The 19951-nt window shown below is 37.2% G+C and overlaps 1 protein-coding gene across 3 annotated transcripts in view; it reads left to right on the forward strand.

The window, feature by feature from the left end:
- Positions 1–19951, forward strand: part of SPHKAP (SPHK1 interactor, AKAP domain containing) — a 186980-nt gene that overhangs the window by 121340 nt on the left and 45689 nt on the right. For all 3 annotated transcript variants that reach the window (XM_008259275.4, XM_008259274.4, XM_008259276.4), the window contains 2 exons: positions 13164–13223; positions 14703–14837. In XM_008259275.4, the coding sequence (XP_008257497.2) occupies positions 13164–13223; positions 14703–14837 (195 nt within the window). The remainder of the gene's footprint in view (positions 1–13163; positions 13224–14702; positions 14838–19951) is intronic.

A 19951-nucleotide genomic window follows, 5' to 3' on the forward strand; every position in this document is an offset into this window, starting at 1 on the left:
TAAGCAGGCTTAATCACTGTGCCACATTTCCCACCTACCTTGATTCCACAGAGTTGAAGTGTTGAGATTTATTTGCTATGCTTTGTCAATTCTGTGAGCTAATTTAAACCATTGCCTATATCATGAAGATGTTATTTTTTCTAAAAATTATCATCATAAACAGAAAAATTTCAAGGAGATTAATTAGACAAAATAGAAGGAATCAGGATATCTGTTACTCTAGCAACAAAACCAAAAATAAATAAATAAATAGCATCTGTCATGCAGAAAGTCTTTTGAAACATGGAGTTTTAAATTTTTTAATATTTAATAAACACATAAAATTGGATATGTTAACAGTATACAGTCTGATAATTTGACATATATTGTATTTTTCTCACTACAGTCAAATTAATGTACACGTTCATCAGAACTTGTTAATTAGCAGTTGGGTGTGTGTGTGTGCGTGTGTGTGTGTGTGTGTGTGTTATCAGGACTTCTAAAATATGCTGTCTTGTCAGAATTAAAGTAAAAATCATGGTACTATTAGCAATAATAACAACTTGAATTTATTCCCCTTACAACTGAAGGTTGATACCCTTTGAGCAACATCTTTCCACTTTACTTATCACCCAATCCCCCTCAGCCCTTGACAACCAACATGTTGCCCTCTATTTCTAAGTTTGACATTTTTGGTTTCCACATATAAATGAAACTGTACGATATGTATCTTTCTGTGTCTGGTTTATTTCACTTAGCATAATGTCCTCCAGGTTCTATTTTAGAATCATTGTCAAAGGAAACAAATACAAAAAAAAATGGTTATTATGATTTTCCCTAAATAGATGATCCCTTGTGTTTTTCAATTTGCTGTGTTTTCTCAATTGTTTTATCTACCTATTTATTCATTATGTAAGACTCCAGACCTCATAATATTATTTTTCAAAAGCTTGAATTTAATGTCCATTGATTGGAAAAAAGCAAGTTGCTTTTCAACACTTGGCCAGTCTGTTAGAACCCATTTTAAATTAGCAAGTCTCTAAAGGGTCCTTGTGAATCCAATCTAAAGGAACAGTAATTCAGATACATGCCTTGAATGAAAAGCTTCGGGTATTGGCTTAGAAGGACCAAAGAGAGTGGTGATCTGAGACCCAAGAAAATGAAACCAAGGACTACTTTCTGATGCCTTTTGTCAATATAGATAATCAGTCTAGAGTGCTCTCTTCAAAAACAAAAGTGTCTTTCTTCCCTTAGAAGGTAGGTGTGAGAACTAAGCCCCGTAACTGCCATTCAACTTCCCTGTGTAAAAATCACCCAAGATATATATTTAGTAATTGTAGTACAATTATTGTTTTTCAATACATTTTGCCTGTCCAATGGGATGTCAGTGTCACTTAATTATTGAACATGTGTGCACAGAGTGTTTATCTGAGACTTACTAAAGAGATAAAGCTTGGAATTATTTGGTAGTTGTCAAAAACATTTGAGTTGAAAGTTATATGTATAATTTAGGTGTTATTTGCATTTTTAAATTAGGCTTGCTATCACTTATTGCCAATGATCCTAAGTGTTTAAATTGCCTTTCATCTACCCAAAATAACTGATCCACTAAGACTATAAACATGAGTTTCTACGTTTTTACATTTTCTCTGTGCAGATGTTTATGACTTTAAGAGGACAAAAAAGTTAGCTGCTAAAAAGTATTATATTTAATGACTCTAAAGGTGAAAAAGTCAGAGATGAACTTTAATTGAAAACATAGTTGAAAAGTTAAAACATGAAATTCTACAAAAATTAATGACTTGTACATTTAGACCACAGTCAAGTGTTTGCTCATTGTACCCAAGGAAGGTTTTCATCAATTGACTGGATTGCTTTTCAACATCATTGAAAAATAGATCTTATATTTTTAAGATTTCCAATATGAGTTTACTCATATAACCTTTAATATGCTGTGATGAAAAGTTGAAATTATGCATTGGCTTCAGGTAGTTGATTTATGGTTTTTGCAAATAAAAATAAGTTGGTGTCACTCATTCTGATGCAGGAACATGAGACCTCTAATAATAGAGGTCTACAAGCTCTCTCAAACAGAACTGTTCATATTTAGGACTTGATAAACGATAACGATTAGCCATGGTTGATGTTTCGAATAGTCTACATTTCCATTTTAAATTGTAATTCTCTGTACTTTCATGCATGTAGGTTGCATAGCTATTTCATGTCTCTTGCAATCATCAGTGGTTTTACTATACATGATAGTAATTATGCCACTTATACTGGTGTGAGTTTAGACAAATTAAGGCATAACTACCTTTGAGAACATGAAGGAAGGTATTTCTCAATTAAATATTCCATAGCCCTGGAAAACAGGTAACATTCTGTACTTTTACATCAGTAATAAAGATTTAGAAAAAAATTTAATGTTTTTAGCCAATAAATAATGTTTTCATAATTAGAAATAAAAAAATAGAAATAAATATTTACCAACAAGTAAACATCATTTGGGTGGCAGAAAATGTACACATAAGGAAACAAATATTATTTGTTTTACATTTCAAGAAATAGCTGTTCTTTAAAAATACTCTATCTCCTGTTATTTAGGTTGAGTCTTATGAAACAACCATATTGAATAAAAAAATGAAAAGCAACAATTTTAGATTAGTTTGCTCTTTTTTTTTTTTTTTTTTGACAGGCAGAGTGGACAGTGAGAGAGAGAGACAGAGAGGAAGGTCTTCCTTTTGCCGTTGGTTCACCCTCCAATGGCCACCGTGGCTGGCGCACTGCAGCCGGCGCACCACGCTGATCCAATGGCAGGAGCCAGGTACTTATCCTGGTCTCCCATGGGGTACAGGGCCCAAGCACTTGGGCCATCTTCCACTGCACTCTCTGGCCATAGCAGAGAGCTGGCCTGGAAGAGGGGCAACCGGGACAGAATCCGGCGCCCCAACCGGGACTAGAACCCCGTGTGCCAGCGCCGCAAGGCGGAGGATTAGCCCAGTGAGCCGCGGCACTGGCCAGATTAGTTTATTCTTACAGACTATAATTCAGAAATCAATAAAATGTCATCCAATTTGCTCTGTATAGAAACATGCACGTGGTAGAAGAAAGGAAACATAACACCTTCTCTGTTTTATATTTTATTTAATCTGCTCAAAAATTCTTTGAGGAAAATATTTTATTGTCTCCATTTTTTAATCTCCACTTTTAAAAGGTTTTCATTTATTTTTGTTAAAGGCAGAGTTGCAGAGATAAAGAGAGAGGGAAAGACAGAAAGAGAAAGAGATCTTCATCTGCTGGTTCACTCCCCAAATGGCTGTATGAGTCAGGGCTGGACCAGGCCAAATATTCTAGAATTGCATCGTGTCTCCCACATAGGTGCAGGGGCCTAAGCCCAGGAGCCATCCTCTACCACTTTGACGGGCACATTAATAGGAAGCACGTGCAGCATGCAATACTCCAACCAGCACTCACACAGTTTGCTAGCATTGCAAGTACAGCATAACCTGCAGCACCAGGATGACAGTCTCTATTATCTCCATTTGTATGTGGCTTGTCAGTACTACACAAGTAGTAGGGGACAGAATCAGAATCTGAAGCCAAGTTTCTCTATAGCCAAGATCCATGCCTCTGTCTCCTTTGCACTACTGTGCTTCAAAGGCGAGAGGACGTCCAACCACGTAGGAGAGTGACTTCTGAGGGTTGGCAAAAGGATCAATGTGGTTATGTTGTTAACAGTGTCTGGGATTATTCTTCTGTTACGGGATGAAATGTAGGGTTCTGAACTGTAAATGAATCCTCTACTCAGGATTATCACAAGGGTTGTTCACAAAAAAGGATTTTAGGAATCCCAGTTATTCCTGGCTTCTGTGATTCCGGGGCAGCCCCTCTCTCCCTGTACATCTTTTCCTAAGGTATGCAGCTTTGAACTACAGGCATCAAAAAGAGTATCAGGACCTGTTTCTTCCCTTTTTTAGAAAAAGATCATTTTACTTATTTGAAAGGTGGTGTTACAGAGAGAGGGAGAAACAAAGAGAGAGTGAGGGGTCTTCCATCCACTGGTTCACTCTCCAAATGGCCACAGCACCCAGGGCTGGGCCAAGACAAAGCCAGGAGCCAGGAACTTCTTCTGGGTCTCTGATTTGGGTGCAGGAGCCCAAGTACTTGCGTCATTCTCCGCTGCTTTCCCAGGTGCATTCGCAGGGTGCTGGACTGGAAGTGGATCAGCCAGAACAATAACAGGAACCTTTATGGGATGCCAGTGCCGCAGGTGGCCTCTTAGCTCGTTACTCCACAACACCAGCCCCCAAACCTGTTTCTTTTAAGTCAGTTTGAAGATAAAGGATTTTGAGATACATAGAAACATTATATTTAACTTAACAGGAAAGAAAGCTGTGCTGTAGTCATGAATGCTTCAGGATCAGCAAAGAACATCACTCCTACCAGCTGCTTAGGTCTTGTTCACCTATTGAGAGACATGCTGTACTGATTAACACCTCTCCCGTGCACATGGAAGCTCCATGTACCCTAAGAAAGGTTATTCCTATTAAATAAACATAGTGTGATTGCTCTGGTTCTAATGCCTGCTTCATCAAAAGCTTAGTCAAAGAAGAAGGCGGAGAAAAAAAAAAAAAAAAAAACAACAGAAGCCTGCTGCAGAATGGGAGGTCCCTCATCATCATCCATGATGCCTATAACGATTCCTCTACTTGATCATTGATCAACACTGCAATTTTCTTCGTCTATACTATCTTAGGGCATGACTGCCAAGAGCTCAAAATTTTATCAAAGATGTTGCATAGTAGCAGTCTACATAATCCCTCTAAAGGAAATTAAAGCAAGGTACAGCTAAGCCTACCATCTTCTTTTTCTTTCCAACTCGACATATAAAGTAGAACTTCCAGTTAAGCCCTATTCCCAGGGGAGCTGGACTTACGACCCACAGCCTGAAGAGGTGGCAAGAGAAAGCTCTCATCACCAAGGAAATGGGACATGATAAAATTATAGTTAAAAGTCATGTTATCCTGTGACTGCCAAAACCTCAGACACAGGGAATATTTTCTTGGAAACGAACCAAATGCCTATATGCTGACAAACAGAGAAATAAAATGCAGTACTCCATTAAACAAATATTATTCAATAAAAATAAAGGAACTATTATGACCAGCATTGTGGTGTAGCAGGTAAAACCACCACCTGTGATGCTGGCATCCCATATGGGTGCCGGTTCAAACCCAGCTCGATCTAGCTCCCTGGTGATGTGCCTGGGAAAGTAGCAGAAGGTGACCCAAATGCTTGGGGCCCTGCATCCATGTGGGAGACCAGGAAGAAGCTCCTGGCTCCTGGTTTCGCCTGGCCCAGTGCTAGTGGTTGCATCATATAGGGAGTGAACCAGAGGATGAAAGACCTCACTCTGTGTCTCTCCCTCTCTCTGTAACTCAGAGTTTCAAAATAAATAAATAAATTTTTAAAGAACTAAACCAAATAAATAAATAAAATGAAATAACTATTGATGCACACTATAATGTGGATAATCTTTAAAAATATTATGTAGAGATTCTATGTGAAAATCTATAGGACTAAACACTAGAGTGGTAATTGCCTAGGACTAGGGGAAGGGTATCTGGTTGAAGAAATAGATTGTAACTGCTGAAGGATCCAGTTTATTTTGGAAATAATGAATATACTAAAAGCCATTAAATTATACATATTAAACATATATATCATATAGTATGTAAATTATACCTCAACAAGCTGATATATTTTTAAATAATAATGAAGGAGTAAATAAATATAGTTAAATATCTTACACTATTTTGCAAAAATATGGTAATTTTTTACTACCACTTTATTTTTATATAACCCAGAGGCACATCTTCTCAAGCTGGTGAAGCAAAGAAACACTCTGGTCTACCGACTCTCTACTTTGCATAAGGTCCAAATAACCACATAGAACCTATTTGCAGGAAAGAAACACTTCTCCATAACAGGTTTTAAAATGGATGGGATCAGCACTGTGGCATAGCCGATAAAGCCGCCACCAGTAGGGCCGGCATCCTGTATGGGCGCCGGTTCAAGTCCCAGCTGCTCCACTTCCAACCCAGCTCTCTGTTATGGCCTGGGAAAGCAGTAGAAGATGGGAAGTCCCAGAGGAAGCTCCTGGCTCCGGATCAGAGCAGCTCCAGCCGTTGCTGCCAATTGGGGTGTAAACCAGCAGATGGAAGACCTCTCTCTCTCTCTCTCTATCTATCTCTGCTTATCCTTCACTCTCTGTGTAACTCTGACTTTCAAGTAAAAATAAATAAATCTTTAAAAAAAATAAAATGGAAAGACGGGTTAAATGTAATGCATTATTTACCTGGTAAATACATGTTAAATGTTACATGTAAATATATACTCTTTCCAAAAGAAATGTAAGATAATAAACACCTTAAATTTTGTGTAAAAATAATGATCTCAAATTGGATTCTTATTTACTTATTTTTCATTTATTTTTAATTTGGCAATAAGAATCACTGATTGCATTGCTAGTTAAATGATTTCTTATGTTCTGGAAAATCCTATACCTTTTACCATGTCTTTTTGTGACAAACTGCTTGAACAACCATCTCCAAATTACATTTCAAAGATGTTTTGGATATTAACAATTGTTAAATAGCATAGAAATTTGATGGTCTCTAATGTGAATAGAACCTTGTATTTCATTTTGCGTGACTGCGACAATTATTTTAAAACAATAACTGAAGACAAATGAAACTTTTCTCCAATGGCCAAGCAGGTTCCCCAAAATGTCTGACAGCACAATGGTGGTATAACAACTCTCATGAAAAACATTGCCATGTTAGTGACATCAGTCTAGAGATTTATTTAGAGAAAATACCATATTCTTTAGATGATAATTTTGGTCCAGGTTCTGAATCTAGCAGAAGTCTTTTGGTTGGGGGAAGAAAGGAGGCAGTTTCTTTGAAAGCCTTGTGGATCAGCATTCTGAAGCCATCACGTTAGGAGATCTTTCAATTTCCATACAGCCAGATGGCCACATTGTTAGAAGTTGCCCAAAGAAGGGATTGGTTTTCTCCTAAGATAAACCTTAAGTATCTATTTGGTCCTATTCACATTCAAAAGCCTAGAATTTAAGACAGTTTGACATCCATTGTGTTTTGTTAGCACTTTCTAAGCCAGCTCTCTGTAAAAATGATTTCCTTAATAGAGTTTAGCTGACTTCAGGAGTTATGAAACATTCCCAGTGGTGGAGGTCTAAGGTCTCACATCTAGGATAAAAACCCTGTTGCTGCCCAGTAATTTGCACTTTAGAGGATGCAAACATGACGTTTCCTGAGTACTGCGCTTGACTAGAGACTACAGTGTTGACTAAAATTAACACTTGGGAACATAATTCTGTCCACATGCCATGTGGGCTCGATGCTGACAATCATCAGTTCTTTTTATATTATCAGTGCGGAAAATGAAACCTGTTTCCATCTGATGTAAAAGTGCAGGTTTTGTCTGACTTACTTTGTATGAAGTAAAACTAAGTTTCCATGGATAACACTCTACAATGATTTTATTTTATCTCATTTCACTAGCCTTTCACAAAAATATTTTATCACTAATAAAATTTTACAATAAAATTTTATTTTTCAAAATGCCTGCATAGAATGTCATTTTTCCAAAGGTATTTAGAAATAAAAGAAATAAGAATGGAGATATTTTGATTAAATAATTCTTATTAGCAACTAGAGAAAACAGCATATTACCTATAGAAATTAAAATTCTAGTATAATAAGTAACTTTGAATCATATCCTATTAGATATCAAATCCTATTAGATGATTTAAAAGTCAAAATCACAAAGTGTCATCCTTTTCCCAGTGGTATTTATTCCTACAATGTTTTGTTTTAAAACCTAATAATGACAAAGGGTGGTTCTTTAGTGTCACAGTTAGAATGCAACCACAAAATGAACTTTGTCAGGTGGGCAAGAAGATGTGTGCTCCCTTGGGATGCTGTTATGTTTCCATCTGCTTTGGCTGAGTACATTTGCAGATGGTCTAAACAAGGACATGTGCAGACAGAAAACGAAATGCATTTTATGGGACAATAAAGGAGCTTCTGTTCTAAGAAAAATGTTAACACCTCTGTGTGTCTTCATTACCAATTACAGCTCTCAACACTCTGTCATTTACTAGTTTTTATTTGCTGACTTTAGCAAATCCTTACTCATGAGAGGAGGAAGCCAAAGTACTTTAAATAGTAGTTAATAGTTGGATCCACAGTAGACCACTTTACATAATCTTTTTTATTCTTAGTGAAAGGAGTTTTTGCATACCTGCATCCATTACATAATAAGGGAAGCAGTTATGACAAGTGTCCCTCTGTTGTCCACTTATCATCTGAGACAGTGATTCCACTTCATTCATTCACATCTATTATTGATAAGAATTTGTCAAGCACTGAGAGTACAGTGATGAACAGGACCTGGTGCTGTAGTTTGCATATTAGTTGGGATGCTGATGTCCTCCAAAGCTGGTGTGCTAAAGCCTTGGTCCCCAGGGTGGTACCCTTGGGATGTAGTGGAACCTTTAGTAGTTTGTGCCTAGTGTAGGGTCCTTGGGTCACAGAGAGACCCTTTAGAAGGCAGTTCTAGTTCTAATGTGACCTCTTGAGTTCTTACAAGAGGGGTGCTATAAAAGCCTGGTTTCCAGCCCATTGACTCACGGATCTGCTGCTTGACTCCTGTGTTGCCCGACTACCAAGGTGATCAGGCTTCCTTGAAATGCCATTTGTGATTGATCCAGTTCACCCAAAGGCCTTCTCCACACACACAGCTGGTCACGTTTGCCATGTTTCATAATAACTTTTGTCATTTTAGGGGTGAGTCCTGCCTCCGGAGCATCAGAGTTCACTGCGAGCAAGAACAGCGACGTATACTGTTTTCTTAGCACCCATCTCCCAGACCATACACCTCAGATATACAGAACTTTTCATCCCCGCACCAAAATCCCTGGGCCCAGAACCACCATTCCCAACCCTTCTTATCTTATCTTCTCTCATTTTTTTTTAAGATTCACCCATTGACCTGAAAGTCAGAGTCATGGAGAGAGAGGGAGAAAGAAGGAGAGGGTGAGAGAGAGAGATGTTGCATCCACTGGTTCATTCCTCAGATGGTGGCAATGACTAATTTTGGACCAGGCCAAAGCCAGGAGTAGGAGGATCTTCTTCCAGGTCTCCTTACATGAGTGGCAGGGGCCCAAGCACTTGGGTCATCTTCCATTGCTTTTGCCAGGTCATTACCAGGGAGCTGATTAGAAGTGGAGCTGCTGGGACAAGAACCAGCTCCCATATGGGATGGCATCAGAGGTGGCAACTTCTTTACCCACTAAGCCACAACGCTGGTCCTTTTTTTTTTCCCAAAAGAATGATCGATTTATTTAACTAATTTAAGAGGCAGAAAGAAAGAGAGAGAGGGAGAGAGAGAGAGAGAGAGAGAGAGAGAGAGAGAATATTACCTGTAAACCTATCAAAGCTTTGATTTTAGGACTTTTGGATGCACAACCTCCACTGCAACAGGCCTTGGTAAGGGAATCTTCAGAATGTGCTCAGATGGCTAAGTTTTTTTGCAAATTTTTCAAAAGTAAGATAGAATTCAACCACATTTGTCTCCCACTGAGACTCCCATTGCATTCTGTTTCCTCTCATGTTAAGACCCCAAGAGTGACCCCTGGCATTTGTAGGACCTGGCTTAAAGGAAACTGAGTGGAATTGTGTTTTTATAAGATGTATTTATGTGGCTTCAAATCTTTCTGTGCAGATAAGTGATGTGATTGCCAGCTGTAACAAATATGAATACTTTCCAGAAATAGTCTACCATGAAAAGTGGCAACTTAACTAGACATAGTGACAGAAAAGTGTCAGGACAGAGCTCCCAAAACTCAGTAATCATGGCCGGCACCGCAGCTCAATAGGCTAATCCTCCACCTGCAGCGCCGGCACACCCGGTTCTAGTCCCAGTTGGGGCACCAGATTCTGTCCCGGTCGCTACTCTTCCTGTCCAGCTCTCTGCTGTGGCCAGGGAGTGTAGTGGAGGATGGCCCAAGTGCTTGGGCCCTGCACCCCATGGGAGACCAGGAGAAGCACCTGGCTCCTGACTTCAGATCAGCGTGGTGCACCGGCCACAGCGTGCTGTCTGCAGCAGCCATTGAGGGGTGAACCAACGGAAAAGGAAGACCTTTCTCTTTGTCTCTCTCTCTCACTGTCAAAAAAAAAAAAAAAACCCTCATTAATCATGTCCTACAGTTTCTAATACCAAAAACACACAGGTAATGGACAGGAAACAATGTTAACAGCCATCAGACATGTAAAATCTCAATACAAGGTAGGGTTCTCATTGACACCTAGTAAACCTGAATTCCTGTCACGGTAAAAATTTATTTTATGCTACAGAATCAAAAATCATAATTACACCATATCTTTTTGTTATAATTAATACTATTTCCTGATTTCAAAAATAATTTATTTATTTTTTAAATTTTTAAATTAATATAATACTTGTATACTCCACGGATACTGTGCAATATTTCAACTCATACTTTCAACATAAACTGATCAAATCAAGCAATTTACAATTCTTTTCTTTGTTGTTCAAGCCTACAAGGTCCTTTCATGTTTCCTTATACAGAATATTGTACATTATCGTAAGCAGAGCCATCCCTCTGTGGTGTGGAACATAAGAGCCCATTACTCCTACATGACTGTTTTTTTCTTCTTTCATGAGAATATACAAATGAGACTCATCCAAATTCTTACATTTGTAGACTACAAAATTATAATACTACTACTAACAGTGATTATGCCTATAATAACTCATATGAAAGAATTTACATAGTAGTTTTCCACTAAATTTGACACTGAAATGAAAAATATTAAGATATTAATAAATATATGTCAAGCTGAAAAAGTTAATCTTTAGTTTAAAAAGAGAGAATTATCTTTCTGTTTTCCCTAGAGAAAATGATATTATAAAATTACTGTCATATTAAGAGCTTATCAAACAATATGCAGCCAAATTTGAAGAATAAAAGTTATATGGAGGTTTGTTAGGTAGTTAATTAATCAAACTATTTTTTTCTGAAATATTCATGATTGGAAATTTCATGTTTCATCAACCTTTAAAAACTTGAGTTTTTTTGTAATCTCTTTTTTTCCTCACAAATATTCACTTTCGTATCTAATTTGAATTTTTAATTTTGTTTTTACTTTTCTTAAAGAAGTTATCCCAAAATTATATTGTACACTAGGCCCTTAAATGATCTGTATGATGCTCTACCACCAAGATATAGAAAATATTTGTGTCAGGTGTAAGCAAATGATTGGTTTGTGTCTTTTTTTGTTATTCCTGTCTTGGCCAAGCTAACATTTGTGAGAGATTTCCTCCAGATGTACACAGAATTTCATACTGCATCTCAGAATGAAAGAAAAGAGGGTTTGCTCTCAGAACTCCAAAGACAATATTGGAGGACAGATAAAGTGTTATTACAGATGCCTTCCTGGGGCATCTGGACTCTGCTTCACCCTCTGCCACTCTGCTAGATCATAATTGCTTCGTGATGCCCAGGGCAAGGTAATGGGCCTTCCCTTAAGGTGAATAGAACATCATCTAATCAGTTCAATAACTGGAGCCCAGCTGTGTGTTATTAAAAGTCCCTGCATACTAATGGATATTGAATCAGCTTCCCAAGGACGGAGTTTCAATTATTACGTGAATATTCTCAAGCTGCTCTAGGTCATGAACCCCTTCTGGACTCCAGCTCCAAGTTTTGCTTCCATTAAAACTGTCTGAAAAAGGACTCAAGCCTAATTCCTCCCTGTTTGCCCTTCCTACTCACCTTAGGGAAAATAATCTCTGAATGAGAGTGCAGGCAATGTTTCATGTCCTTCTCTGTCCATAATATCCATCAAGTTATTCTTAGCCAGCAATACTATATCCTAGGGTTGTATGGCAAACACCTCGTGAGCCATGAAAATTGTGAAAATCTTCAATTATTCAGAGCAAAACAGTAGTGCTCTTTACATTTTGGCAATGTATAAACTCTTTTTATTTTGAAGGACTTCCCCCAATTTCTCAATCATATATTTTATCCTCAAAAAAGAAAAAGATGGACTCTCAGAAACACTGACCTGAAACTATTCCCTGAAACCAGAAGCCTCCATAGGTGTGTAGGCATCTAATAAGTCCAAACAGCTAAGTAAATGGCCAGATGACCACTCATACAGATGACCACTCTGTACAAATAAAAGCTTCTGGTTGAATTTTAGTAGAATATTATGAAACCTAACTCACCTTATCTCTTTTAACATGAACCCTTTTAGGCTTTATTTCTAAAGCTCTGCTTCCTCCAGACCTCAGCCACAATCAGAATTTGTTCCTCTGTTTCTTGACAATGTGTTGCAATTTCTCACCTCCAAGAATTACTCATGCTCTGACACCATCCCCATCCCCTTCCCAATAAAACTCTTTTTATCTTCTGAAAACTTATCTCATCTCCTTGACATAATTCCTTAAGTTTGCTTTTCCCCAACCCCTTCTGAAAGCCCATAGTAGCTTTCTCTCTAAGTGCTATGTTTAGGATTGCCATTATAACACTTATTTTATTGCTGTTTAAAATTATTATTTAATATCATCACTATTGTTTTCAGACTACTTGTTTTGTTATCTAAGATGACTAACAAAGAAACATTCCATACAAGATTGAATAAGATAAAATGGAATAAGACACTGAGGCAGAGAAATTCATTTATCGAGCAGTTTTAGGAGTGTGGAGAAAGGAAGGAGAGTGAGAAGAGAGAAAGGGAGAGGAGTATTCACTAGGATTATAAACAGTGGCTTAGCACATTGCAAGTCCTTTTCCCTGTCTAAGGAGATTCATTAACACCTTATAAGCTTGAAGGTTTTCTTGTGACGGTTACATGGACTCTAGCACAGGCAAACATGTTTTGTTATTGGACCCTGAAGGGAAGAGGACATTTGCTGTGACCAGAAGGGCTGGAAATCGATGCCAGGGCCCAAAGGTGAAAACACTGTTTCTAAGCCAAGCTCTGTAGAATACACAGGACTCTAATCATTTGCCTTCTTCTATAAGGACTGACAGTTTTTGCTCTTAATTGACTGTTTTTGCCCTTTCCCAGGTCTGTTTTGTGAACCTGGATGTGAACAAGGATGAATGCAGCACAGAGCACCTGCAGCAGGTAACACTCGGACCTTGACCTCAAGGGAGCCCGTGAGGAGGGCTCCCAACATGACTTCTCCACTCACTGATTCTCATTTGGTAGGAGACAAGTACTGCCCTGCGGTTTTCCCAGCCACCTTCTCATGCAGTTTGCCTTTGTCTTTGAAAGTTTACTTTCCCTTGAGGACAGAACTGTTCAAGCAGATGTTTCCTCTTGTCCAGCAGCACTTTAGAGTGAAATTTTGTGTCCACCTCTTCCTTCACTCCCTGACACCTTCCATGAGATGACTTCTCCAAGGTCTTTTAAAATATCCTTGACAGCAGCCAGTCCTTGTCTCTGTCACTCATGGCTGCCCCTTCCTGCTGCTCATGTTATCCTGTTATCTCTAACTTTTGCATCCTTGTCTTGCACTCATTTGGCTTGTGAACGTTTTCACCTTCTAACAGACAGCTAGGTCAAACTCTCCTAGGTTGTGGAGACCCTGATATAAATCCTTGACAGCATGCAAGGACTTGAATTTCTCCATGACTTTGGGTACAAGCATTACCTGGTGTGAAAATACTACCATTCCATGTCCAAAGCTGACAGGGGTTTGACATTGTCATTTCATCTACCACTGAACAATCTTTTCAGCTTAATTATCACAGAATGGTAGACATAGCAACTCAGTACGTGGTCCGTAGTCAATACTCACAATCACTCAGTTATTCTTATAATGTTTCTTTTTATCGGCACTATCATTACCCAAAGCTTCATAATTGCTCATACAGATCCTCTATGACAAAATTCCACCAAATATCATTGCCTGTGTAGTACTGGAGAGTTTTGCTAAAGAAATTCTGCATACAATTTCATTTGGTGGGATTACAGTGCAACATTCATCAAAGAGAGAACAGGGAGGATGAAAGCAACTTGGCATCTCAAGAACTGTATATCTGATGAATTCATGTAACTGATTTGAGACATTTTTCTCTGTCCCCAAGGGCAAAAACCCTGGCACTGATTTATGCTAGTTAGTGATCAGTTTTGGGCCTCAAGCTGCAACATGAAAGTAATGATGGCAGTGAGATGTAGCATACGTACAGTCTTTAGGATGGTACTTTGTAGGTGGAGTAATCAGTGTTAGTAAGCATTTTATTACTATTATTATTTACATTAAAGTAAAACAGAAGATTAATAGAAAACAATGCTCTTGTTCAAGATCTTAAGGCAGAATTTTTTTCCAAACTGCTGTTTATATCCATGAAATATTAATAATTTTAAATATTTACTTTGGAAATCTTATGAGAAGTTTCAAAGCATGAATTTTACAACCCAATATAAACTCTTAGGCTTTCATTTTAAAAAATTTATTCTAGTAGTGAATTTAGTAGATTAAGCAATATGTAGTATTATCCAATATAGGAGTTAATAGTTTTTGCAAGCAAAATGATTTTGGGATAGTATTTTGCAAACAAAAACAAAACACCTGAACTAATAAAGATTTTGGTTTTACAGAAATTGGTCAATGTTTCACCAGATCTTCCAAAACTTATCAACTCTATGAATGTCCAACAGCCAAAAGAAAATGAAATTGTCCTGCTAAGTGGATTAGCATCTGGAAATCTCCAGGCAGATTTTGAAGTTTCACAGGTAAGAAATACAAGTTCTTGATAAGTCATTCACTTATCAATTTAAAAAGTTATCTATAGTTAGCTCATTATAGATCGATATGAACTCAAAACAGATATTACACATAAATTTCTCTAGCATAAGAATTAACACTTATTTGCATTCAAGAATAATTTTCCTGAATTAACAATTATTTGCATTCAAGAATAATTTTCCTGAATGTTAGCACTCACACTTTGACAAAGCTTCTGTTGCACCAACTAGTATCTTTATTATCTTTCCAAATTCATGATACTATGAAACTGCACTTGAACTAGAACAGACGATTGAAACATGTTTTATTTAGCTTGGTTTTTTTTTTTCACAAATATGTGGGATCATCAAAAACAGAAATACCTTCTCTTTTAGGAATATTCCAAAACTCATATTCATACCATCTGATCCCAGCATCCCATAATAGTACCTTTCTGAATTCATTTCTCAGAAGATACTAAAGTAACCAAGCGAGTAAATACCCAACAGCTGTCCCAATGATTCAAAGCGGGTCTTCTGAGTCCAAAGAATAAAACCCCCAGAAAAAAAAAAAGGAATGCCATTAAAAATAAAGTAGAAAATAAAATACTACTATTGTCTTTTAATGCATTCATATTCATTGCTATTATATAAATCATTATAATTCTATTTATTTGTAGAAATATAAGTAAATTTGTTTATGTCACAAGAAAAATATGCAAAAGGCATGTATGTGATAATGATATTTTGCATAATTTCAGATTAAAATGTAAGTATTTTGTTTCCAGTAGCTGCTCTTTGTGTTTTAGTGTTACTGTCAAGTTTTAATTTTTGCTTTGATCCATCTTTCAATCCTTCAGATCACACAGAAGTCATTTTCTGTTTCTCACTCTACTCTAGTTCCCTCAAGAAAATTTACATATAGATGACTGCAATTTATTAATGGAGACATTAGTTTACTGCTTTTCCTTAGTGAGAACTTTAGGTTTCTTGGTAAAACACCCTCCACAGATAATGGTTCTAAATGCCTCAATATTACATGAAATCATAGTTACCAGAATAATATTGAAATCAGGGTTGTAAGAGTGCTCTGCACCAGGCCTGCATTTTCTCTACTGCGCTACACTTGACATTGAGTTCCTTCCTCCCAATGTAAAAGGTTTGTGTCTCATCTAGGGTGAGACCCATCACTACAACAAAATAGGGTGAGACCCATCACTACAGCTCCAGATGGAGCAGCCAAGTAGAAAACTAGCTCTCCCAGAAGCCAAAACCTTTGCCCTTTCCCACTACATCAAGGCAGAGGACAAGTAATGTTCCTTTGCCCTTGGCATGAGTATGTATCTGCACATAGGTGTGGCAGTTTTTTATTGATATGGCAAGAATTTCACTGTTTACAGTCAATGGAGTCATGCTAGCTAGGGAAGCAACATAACTGAATAGATATCATTTTGGATTCGAAGCCAGAGGATACAGATCTTTCTGAGCCTTGGTTGCCTATCTATGACATAAGAATAATAATGATTTCTAATTTACAAGATTACTGTATGAAATGAAATAAAATGGATAAACAGCACTTTGGTTAAACAGACTTGAGGTTTTTATTACAGAAAAGGAAGTAGGATAAACATTTTAGATAAATCAACATTTCCCCCCAAAATGCAATTGAAACTATATTTTCTTCTGAAAAATTCTTATTTGAAGAAATGTGTAATGTCCAAATTGGAAGATTTTCAAAAATAGTTTTTAAAACAATGTGATAAATCAGTTAACAATAAGACTTTATTTCTAGATAAACATTTGTCCCTGACTTTGTAAGTACCAACAAAGTTTGTGTCCCATAAGTTTTACATGAATCCTAATTAGTTCTTTTTTAACAAATTGCACATTGTCTTTGAAATATAGCAGAATGAAGGCTTTCTTCCCAATTTCTTTGTCATATTAACAATATTTACAAGCATCACTGGATTAATCAGGGAGGCCTGAACCAGTCCCAAGTGCATAGCTAATGTTCCCAGTAGACCCCATGAGGAAAGAAACAAGTCACTTGGCACTTTTGATGGCTGAAGGTACAGTACCCAAGGCAGTTTTTTATTGTCAAAATTTTCAGTGGACCACATAACATATCACCGCACTTTTCCTTACTTTAATTTCCTGTTCCACAAAGTGGAGATTATGAGAAACACCTTTCTTCATTTGCAGAGGTTACTGATAGTAAGTTAACAAACTAATATGAAAACACTTTGGAAAGTACAAAGGACTACTTAAATCCAAAATGTTTTCTTTCCATATCAAAAAATTTGAAGTGAAATGAAGTGGAAAGAAAATATTACCTAAAACAAGACAAGATATCAGGGAGAAGAACTAAGAAAGCCAACAGTACGCAATTACCAACTGGCTTGGCTCCCTCTGGACAGCAGGAAAAGTGCAGTACGGTGCAAGGGTATTGTGGGGAGTTCATTTTTGCTAATTCCTGAGAATTTTGCTATTTTTGAGCAATGTTCTCCTTGTTTCTTCATGTGTTTTTTTACCACAGAAAATTATTCCATTACTTTTTCATATTGCTGTATTTATTAAGTATTACAGTTGGTGATATTTAAGAAACTACAACATGCCTCATTTATTCAAGTGTTCATTCATTTAACAAATGTTAGTTGTGTACCTACTAAGCGCTAAGCAGTTGTCTAGGTGCTGGGCATTTACTGGTGCTCAAGTCAGACACTTTGCTCTCATGGAACTAAGTCTCTTAGATCTTATTTCCTGTGGATATTACTAAATTTGTGTAAACACATATGCAGCCATCCATGCAAACATGTCTGATGACACCAATGAAAGTACATCAATGAGCAACGGGTGAGAAGGTAGTATGTTTACCTTTTCTTTCCTCAAACCACCCATAGTAGAGCCTTGAGATGGACTTTAAAAAACCTTCAGAAAAACACAAACCTTAAACAAAACCTTTACAACAGTCAATAAGAAAGCAAATTAATAAGTTGAAAATGCACAAAAAACAGGTGTTTTACTACAGAAAGTTTGTCTCAGATGCTTGTAGGCATAGCAAGACGATCTGCTCCTGTGGCTGTTATTATTTTGAGATGAAGACATGGAAAGAGTTTGAGGAGGCCCTGGTGGGGCAGTCCATCTTTTCTGAACCACATAGGTCTTCTGTGGATGCTGGATTTTGGTTGTTTGGATGAGGAGACCAGGGAGCATTGGCAAGAAAACAGGCAGTGGAGTCCAGCAAACCTGAATTGCAATGCTGCTTCTTCCACTCCATACTTGTGTGACCTTGAAAGGACTGGTCAGCCTTTCTATGCTTCTGTTTCTATGAAAAACATAAATGCACTACCAACCTCATAGGGCATTGTTTGCATTGGGGGTAGTAAGACATGCAAAATACCCAATGCACTATCACAAAAACACATATAGCTATCCATGTCTTAGAGATTATATTGTTTGGCCTTCATTTAGCTAAGACTTCAGGGTGTTATTTACTTTCAAGAAGATTGTCACAAGAATATATTCCCTTTCTAAGAATTTTATGCTGTGTAACACTGTACATTTAACAAAACCTTCTCTCTAATGTTGTCCGGAAATATAGCTTAGTTGTTCATATTATTTTGTTAACATTTCTGGCTCCTATGGCCTTCATTTAGCTAAGACTTCAGGGTGTTATTTACTTTCAAGAAGATTGTCACAAGAATATATTCCCTTTCTAAGAATTTTATGCTGTGTAACATTGTACATTTAACAAAACCTTCTCTCTAATGTTGTCCGGAAATATAGCTTAGTTGTTCATATTATTTTGTTAACATTTCTGGCTCCTAAAACATTTTCCTTATGTTTCATATATTAAATTGAATGACATTAAATGACTAATATGCAAATATTTGGCCTACAAATACAACAGCTTCTCGTGGTTTAATTACACTGACTTTTATTTGTAGTTGACTTATTAGTAATACAGTGTGCCCTACCTCCCAAAGCAATTGTTTGAGTCATGGTTGATTCATGTTTCCATGTCCATACTTTGCATAAAATAGACCCTATGAAAATATCTGGTCAACTTCAAGTCAGTGTGAAAACTAATCAAGGAGCTGGAGTCGTTCTATAGCCGTATCTCCTCAGTACTTGGGGAACCACAGACCCTTTATGAATTCAATAACAGCAGTAGCCTAGTTTTCTCCAATGTTAATTTTTTGTATAAATCAGCATGAAATTTCCTGAAATGCGGATTCTGATTTAGCAGATCTTGGTTGAGACCTAAGCTTATGCATTTCTAACCAACTCCTAGGAGATTCTGGGGCCACTCATCTCCCTCTGAAAAGCAAGGCTGTGGTCTACCCCCCTGGGAAAACAGACTGAGTCACATAATCACACAGATAAATTATATTTCTGAGCCCCCTGAGTATCATGGAACCCCTTGAGAATGATTGAGTTATTCATTTTATAATAATCTCTTCTCAAGTTGCTCTAGTTTTAATATTCAAGCAGAGATGGTGTTATTTGTGTAAAGACAATATATGCTACTTTGAGAAATACAATACGTCTGTGTGTATATGAGTATTTGTTTGTATTTATGCACATTTGCCACTCAACACATACCTTCCAACTAAAGGACTCCAAAGTGCAAGTTCACTAGTATTAAATCCAGTGAACTCCAAAAATAGAAAATTACATAAGAGTTATGTTGTCCTTTCTATAGCTAAATATTGAAACAGAAAATGTGTTTTCCCAACCTTTTGAACTCCACCTTGTGAAAAATGTGTCTACGCCTTTCTTGCCCATTAATTCTTGAATCCATTCAGCAAAACTTCTCTTAAAAAATCTGCAAGCATACTATTCCTTTTACAAAAATGGAATTTCTGGAACACAATATCTTTGTGACTTACTAGGGATTGTTCAGGAGGAATTGAAACATTTTTACTGCTAATCTAATGAAGAATACTGGGAATACTGAAAATACATAGTGGGAAACTGAGTAGAATTAACAGTTGTAAGTGGGTCACCATACAGTAATTTGGGTCTGCTAATCATTGCTCTTCTCATACTTTTGGAGACAGTTAGTTTAACTATACTGGATTTCTTTAAATATGATGTTGGTTGCTCCTCAGATGAGCAAT

The sequence above is a fragment of the Oryctolagus cuniculus genome, chromosome 3 (genome assembly GCF_964237555.1).
Source record: "Oryctolagus cuniculus chromosome 3, mOryCun1.1, whole genome shotgun sequence".
Taxonomy (NCBI): domain Eukaryota; kingdom Metazoa; phylum Chordata; class Mammalia; order Lagomorpha; family Leporidae; genus Oryctolagus; species Oryctolagus cuniculus.